This window comes from Vigna unguiculata, chromosome 6 (genome assembly GCF_037176805.1).
Source record: "Vigna unguiculata cultivar grain cowpea cultivar isolate G323 ecotype 2 chromosome 6, ASM3717680v1, whole genome shotgun sequence".
Taxonomy (NCBI): domain Eukaryota; kingdom Viridiplantae; phylum Streptophyta; class Magnoliopsida; order Fabales; family Fabaceae; genus Vigna; species Vigna unguiculata.
In genome coordinates, this window is record NC_140797.1 from 36,958,406 (window position 1) to 36,966,247 (window position 7,842).

Sequence of the window (7,842 nt, forward strand, 5' to 3'; positions counted from 1 at the left end):
TTCTCCTTCTATCTGTGTTTTTTCTTATATGATAGTCTACCAAACATTTCGGATAAGATTATACATACCAAGAAAATAATTAATTAATTAATTTTTTTTATTAATTATTATTAAACGAATTAATTGTATTATACAACTGCCAACATTCTTTATTATTTTTAATGAAACAAGCAAAATTGAAATTGAAAATATATACAATGGTTTTGAAGAAATATTTTAATAAAAAAATTTGAAATTTGATTTCAAAATTTCAATAAAAATATTATGTACCCACCAAATCGAAAAATTTGAAACAAAACGTCTTTTAAATCTATTTTATACAAACAAATACTTAATTGCATTTTACTGGAACTGCTCCTTTAATCTGAAAATGCTAACCTATTTAAATTTAAATAAATATTTAAGATATGACAATGTTAAAAATAAATAAGAATATGAAATTGAGCCAACGTCACCAAAGATGAAAAATTATATAGATAAACCAAAATAGTTTATTAATTATTTGATTCCTAAATTCTCTATCCATTGCAGTAAAATTTTTTATATACTTATAATCATATACATAAAAAACAAAAGTTAAATTTATTAGATTTGTAAAATATATAAAGGATTATATATATATATATATATATATATATATATATATATATTTAAATAACTTTATATCACTTTGAACTAAATATTTATTGATTCTCTTTAGAACATTCTTCACCACCCGACCCATTTGTGTCATCGGCTAGTTCGGTCCATCTAGGTTGTCGAGTTCACCCGGTCTGTCTGGCTCGTTGAGTCGTCGGTCCCGTTCGTCGAGTTCGCCTATGTACTGAGCTAAATTGACAACTCTATCTGAAAGTCTAAAGTGTGAGGTTGACTGAGAAGAATTTCAAATCCCACTTATTTTGAGGGTATTTGAATTTCTACTAATTTAACTAATTGAAATATTTAAAACAAAATGCTTGTATTTTAAATGATTTTTAATTTTTCTATCCAAACAAAACATTTCATCATAAAAAAATTTAAATTCTTTAAAAAAATAAATTGCTTCATTAAAATAATCTATCCAAACACCATAAGTAGCTTTCCCACATAGTTTCCTCCATAAATGAGGATAGTGTCTGCACACTACAAACCATGAAATCACAGACAAACAACCTTAACACAAGGAGCAGGTCCTTGGCTTCTGCCTATAATTTCAATCAACAATGTAGACTTCACAATAGCAAGATATTTCTTGAAAATAATGTTTCTTTCCTTCCTTTTCTTCGAGATATCATTTGACCAAACACTCTTCTGTTGAAGGTTTAACATCTTAAAACCAACTTCTGCTTCAACATTCCTCATATTTGTTTAGGATATTACTCATCTCTGATTTCAATTTTTCATGCAAATTCCAAAAGTTCAAGCTGTCATCTGAAAATAAGTAAATGTGAAACTGTTGCTGAGGTATATGTTCTGCATATTAATTGATTAACACAGATAAGAAATAAGCCAAATTGATCACTGAAAGAGTTGTTTGGCTTGAAATGTACACGTCATAAAGTTTCACCTGTTGCATGAAAACTCAATTTTCTCATACAAAATATCATTCATCAAATCATGAACACCAAATTTCAAATTTTTGTTTTCTACAAATTACATTGAATGCTAATAAGTTAATAACACTTTTTTTCTGACACTTTAATGTGGGTGGACTTCATTTTCAAACTAACGAAACACATGAATTTGAATCGATATCTGATAAGCGAGAAGTACAGAGAAAATAATGTTATAAAAGGTGTTAGTTACCGATACATTTTTCAATAAAATAAAGGCATTGTTCTGTCATATGATACTTAAACAAGAGTAATGAGTGAGTCTTGAATCTAACAATAAACAACAGTGTAATACTAACTAAACTGATTTAATCATCTAACAACTCATCATTATGTGAAACAAATATTTCATGCAAATAAAAGTTCTCTGATGAATATAATTATTAACTTTGATTGAAGAAAAGCAGCACAACACACAAGATAATACATAACTCTCTCCATATATGTATGTTATATGTGAAGTGACCAGCGGGTGCCATATAAACACCTCAGCTACTTTCTAGACCAATAAAATAAAACACTGGCCTTTCAGAATCAGTTACAAGAATTGATCAATACCCTATTATGACATTTTATGGTTCTTCCAGTGAGGAGAACAATAGTAGGTATACAAACTTTTTTTTTTGTACTGTTTTCTACCTTCATTGCAATAAGGTCTCTAGAATTGGCCTCCTTGGAAGGTTTGGCCAAATTGCCAATTGCCTGGTGCCACATTGTAGCTTGCCACAGTTCTGCCATCACTGGTTGTGACTTGAAAAGAAAGGGCTTGTCCATTGAGGTAGGAGTTGCTTTGCCAGTTTTGGCCCCAATTTCTTGACATGGCTTGCCACCCAGTTTTTGACCCTTTGATGGACACTGAATGCACATCCCCAGCACCACCCACATTGGTGATCAAAACTAGGTTGAAGTAAGAGTGACCATTGATAGTGAACCTTATTCCTCCCTTCTTCACACAAGGAACCCTGCCATCATCACCAAAGTGCACCATTGTTTAGTTTAGTACTAGTTAAACATATCAGTCACAGATAAGAAAATTAACTGCATGTAAATAAACAAATCATGAATGTGTTTGAGTTTCTTGTTAAGGAACTTTGTTAACCCAATATCTCAGAGTTTGAATCTCGTGGAGGAATATGCTCCTACAAAGGAGAAGTACTGAATTCACCACTAGGCTATCAAGTGCCAGTCTCTGAAAGAGAGACGTGAGACGTTTGTTAAGGAATTTTGTGTCTTTGTACGAATGGGTTAACCTTTCTCTACAATAACATTTCTCTTTGAGATTACTTGTTTTGTCTTTACTCACTTTATAAGCTTAAGAAATATGATTAGTATAGATAAAGGTAATTAATTATGTTATTCAAGTCTTTTCAATTTGAGATCAGTTTGACATGAACGCTAGAAGTTGAGGTTTGGTAAAAGCTACACCAATTTTCACATGTTCATGAATGAGGGCCATTTACTGAAATGAGAATAAGTGTTGTACCTTTATATGACCTTTTAATGAGAGAGTAATTCATTTTCAACATTTAATAACTTGATAAATTAGGTGGTATAGTTGTTAAGGAATTAAATGTGACCTTTAAGCTTGAAAGCATTGTAAAATTTATGGGTTCAATTACCTTCTGAAGGCCACTGGGACAATTCCAGCTCTATATTCTGCAATTTGAAGGAAGGCAGGTTCAGCCATATCAAAGTGTTGCAAAGGTGGGTTGCACCAACCACCATTGTTGTTTGGCAAAGATGGATTTGGGGGGCAGAAGTTAGTAGCAGTGACGATTATAGAGCCAGGTTTGCACCATCTTGGGTCATCATCACATCTCATTTCGTAGCAAGATCCACAGCTTAAGCCATTGTTGAACAAAGCCGTGCTTAGAGCCACAGTGTCTGTTCCATAACCCTGGCTATACAGATTTCCATACCCACATGCTCCACCTACATGTATAAAACAAAAGTATAAACCCCATCATCTCAACTTTCAATATAATAGTAATAATAGTAATTCAAAGGAGTTTCTTGACCATGTTAAAAAGAGTAGTGTTGCAATGAATTTCACATAACTGATATCTTTGACAAGAGACAATATTTTCATGTTTTGAAACATGATGCTATAAACACTTGCACATTATAGTATTAGTCATGAATGTGTTGTGGCTATTGCTAATGTCGGCAAGAGTAAATGGTAACATAACATGGCATATGAAAAAAGTGCTAAACAAAAGTAGCTTGAGTAAAAAACCGGCTTTGCTCAAAATACGTGTTGTACAGTTTCACTATTCCTCCATTCTCTCTCCTGCTAAAACTACACTTCTAGCCAATATTCAGGTTCATGTAATAAAATGACAGTGTTTTTGGCTTTTTCTGTAGTAAGATGCATGGAATAGAATTTGAGGCAATATTTTCATGCAATATTCTTTTTCTTGATTTAAAAGTGTAAGACAAACCACTTTTTTGTTTATTTTTTATTTTATCATAGCAATATCAGAACTTCATTTCATCTTCTACTTGATTTCCTTTCTTTCATTTCATTCCATTCCATTCTCTTTAGCATTTGACATCAAAACAGCAAATATGCATGAACATCCATACTAGCAGATAATAAAAAGTGAAAATTGTAGACATAACATATGGTACAATGATGTCACAAAAAGAGAATAGAGATAAATAGAAATATGAAGAAGTGTTTGCACTCTCAAAACTAATCCATAAAGGACAAGAAAAAGTAAGGAAATGAAAGGCTAAACTCACCCATTGTGCCAGAAGCATCACCCCCACCATAGAAAGTGGCATGACCACCCTGCCAACCACCATAGTCAGCAGTGACACCTTGGATATTGATGTCAACAAAGAGAAGAGCAATGAGAGTGAGAAGAGCCATGGAAAAAAGTTGCTTGTGTGCCATTGTGAGCTTATGATAAAGGCTTAAACAGGGGAGCAAAACAGAGGAATGTGCACTTTCTTTTGCAATGCTGTGAGGTCAAGTGCTTCAAGGGGGGCCTCTATTTATAAGTAACATCTTTTTTACTTTTTTCTTTTCTCTTTTCTCTTATTACTAACTTCCACAAAAGTGTTATTTTTCCCGAAAGCCACTGAACAAGTGACAAATGAAGTGCACATGCGCTGGTTCTGGTTGGGGTTCCCAACCGCTAATATTGTGGGCCACACCCCTGCACATGCAACTCCAACTATCTTTTCTTCCCAACTTTATAGACCAATATTAATATTTTTCTGTGGCCAATAGTATAGTATTTCTAACATTTTTATTAGTTGTTCAAATTTATTAAATACAGAACAAAATTGCAGCTTTAATAAATTTTAACTGATAACAAATTATGTATTTGACAGAGGATGTTGCTGCTGAGAAATTTTTTTGTGCCTTTTATGTAATGGATAAATGGATAAGAGCTGAGGTATGATTAGCTCTTGCATGGTGTGAAGAGTCCCAATGATACAATACTTTCACTTTGAATTGAGATGTGTAGGGTCTTAAGAAATGATGAACAGTATCTTAGCACATGGAGAAGTATCTGTATAACTGGGCAAAATCAAAAGAAGAAGCTACTTAGGACATTTGTATGGTGCAGCTCCCCTTTTCCAATAGTATAGTATCTTCTCTGTGCTTCAGAATGTGCCACATAAGAAGGACTTCAAGGGCTTGGTCATTTTATTTTATTGATGTTTTTAGTATTTTCAGTTCTTGAATATGATAAAGAGTTGGTTGATACTTTAATAGAAACAGCCTTGCTTACAGTTGGACAAACTGTGCATGGTAACTGGTGTGCTTTCACTCACACAAATGCAAGTTAACTACTTGACCCTTCCCTCTGAGAGTTTTTTAATTACATTGAAGAAGGAGCTTCTATTTGGTGGAAGATCATGTCCAAATTAGGTGCTGCATATATTACACTCACTAATTGATCTGGTGTTTGACACACAAAAACATGTGTGGACAAAACCATTATGTGGAGTCTTACAACTATTTCTTGAAAAAAGTTGTCATATACATGTGTAAATATGTTACAAGAATTTACTAAATAGGAATCAATGACATTAAGAGGAAAAAGAAGAAGGGTAGTTAAAAGTGATAAATGACACTAGCAACCACAGTATGTTCTGAAAGTTAATGTTGCTGTTTCCTTTTCTCCCTTCATGGGGACAAAAGTTTAATAATTAACAAAATTAACATTAATATATGCTTTCAGATGAAGAAAATTGAATTTAGACTCTTTTTGAATTTTATCATTATATTGTGACCATGTATTCTTGATCTTGTTTCACAAGTGTGCAACCATCGTATCTGGTATCAGTGATTTCTTAATGAAAGAAAACTAAATTAACATAGGAATCAGGAGATGAAGAATATTTAAGGATCTTCATTCTTGTTATTCGTTCTCAAATGTTTTTGTTATTTTCTTAGAGGGTTCTTATTAAAGTGATGATGAATCAAATGTATAATTTGACACATGGGATGAGACAGACATTGTGGATATGTTCTGCTGACTTTTGTGGGTGCTTTGATCACATTACCAATGCTAAATTGATTCAAACCAAACCAAGATAACATGGTATTTTTAATATCAGTCCCATCATCTATTTTTCTTTTTTTTTTATATTCTTTTTAAATATAGCTTAACAAATGTTTCTTCTCTTCTGTGGAAGATTCACATTCAATGTCTGTGAGTAGAAGTGTTTGAGTTTAGAAAAATAAAAGATTCTATATGGGAAAGTATGTTCATCCATGAACTTTGAATGCTATCATTGGTGCATGTGTGCTTATTTTGTTCATATTCAATCATAACACATTCAAGGTGCATAGACACACTCCTAAAGGTGTATTGTAGAATTTCTTAGAAACATGCTTCAAAAGATTACAAGCTTATCAATAGAAAAGCTGTCTTTTTTTCATTATTTATCAGTTTTCAACACAATCCCTTTTTTTCCCTCTAGCAATTTTCTCTCACCCTGTAAATCACAACATTATTTAGACCTGACAAAAGAAAAATGACACAAAAAAAAGATAAACAAATGATTCAAAAAATGAATTTTTGTTGCCTTGGTGTTAAAAAACTAATAAACATCCAAATCCATAACCTCATAACCTTATATAAGTGAACTGTTCAAACGCATCTTCTTCAATTATTAGTTAGGTAGTTCAGTTAATTATATTCTACAGGACATTTTGAGTTAATAATAGGATCATTCCAAGCTACTTCCTATGTATTCACACCATATAACTATTCACCCAAAATAAAAAAATAATTCATAACATATGATAAACGACCGACAAAGTACCAGTGGGTAAATTTTCTTAAAAAAACTATGTTTAGAAATTTCCTCAGAGAATACAAAACTATAGCATCCATGTCTATCTCAAAAGGGTTATTCTTTTCCTTTTTGTTTGATCCATTTATTCGGTTATTTTATTGGTTAAACTGTGCTATTCTGTTCATAACCAAAATAAGCTACTAATAGTAGTTAGCATCACTTACCTAATAATGAGGTAACCATTTTGTAAACCATGTTGATTATCACCAAAGTCTTAAACTTTCAACTGCTACAAAATTTATTATAAACATGGGAGCAGGATCACATGATATATTTGAAAATAAAAGTATATCGCATAATTCTTTGCTTGCTCTAAATGACATTGACAAGGACAGTGCAATGGCTATTATTGCACAAAATGCTTTGGAGACTGTCATATTTCCTTTCAAATCAAATAAAAGAGAAAATAGCTTATGACCGACTATGTGAGAACCCTTTCACATATTTGTCTATTCATTTTCATATCATTTTCTAGGTAACAACTTCCCTTGACAAGGACATAAGATAAGTGAATTAATCTCACATGGATGCTTACACTCATCAACAATGCAAGTAGCAAAAGTCTATTCATCTCGTGTTTCTTCTTTTTTCTTTTTCTTTTAATGACCTTCTAAATTGCAGAAATCAGTAAATAAAGTATAATTAGAAACCAAACTCAATCCATGTGAACCTGCAAGCTGATTCTGCAGAATTTTGGATAACTACGACATTATATATAATAACTAGGTGATGATCTACTTATTCAGTAAATGATGAAACAAAAAAGGTCAACCTTCAACTTCAGTTTTTTTGCATCCTTACCATCATAGTTGAGTGATCCCTGCTTGTTATCAATGAGAGTTCTGGTATTGTTGTTGTTACATACATAAAGATCAAATCCTAAAATCTCATAAAAACCCATAATTTCAATCAAAACCATGTTGGTGTT

At 32.1% G+C, this 7,842-nt stretch overlaps 1 protein-coding gene across 1 annotated transcript; it reads right to left on the bottom strand.

The window, feature by feature from the left end:
• Positions 1-1,955: 1,955 nt before the first annotated feature.
• LOC114187014 (expansin-A8-like) lies at positions 1,956-4,575 on the bottom strand. The gene is made up of 3 exons (XM_028075115.2): positions 4,338-4,575; positions 3,212-3,524; positions 1,956-2,554 (listed from the first exon to the last, which is right to left on the bottom strand). The coding sequence occupies exons 1-3, from the start codon at positions 4,489-4,491 to the stop codon at positions 2,251-2,253; spliced, it is 771 nt and encodes a 256-aa protein (XP_027930916.1). The 5' UTR covers positions 4,492-4,575; the 3' UTR covers positions 1,956-2,250.
• Between the last annotated feature and the right edge of the window lie 3,267 nt (positions 4,576-7,842).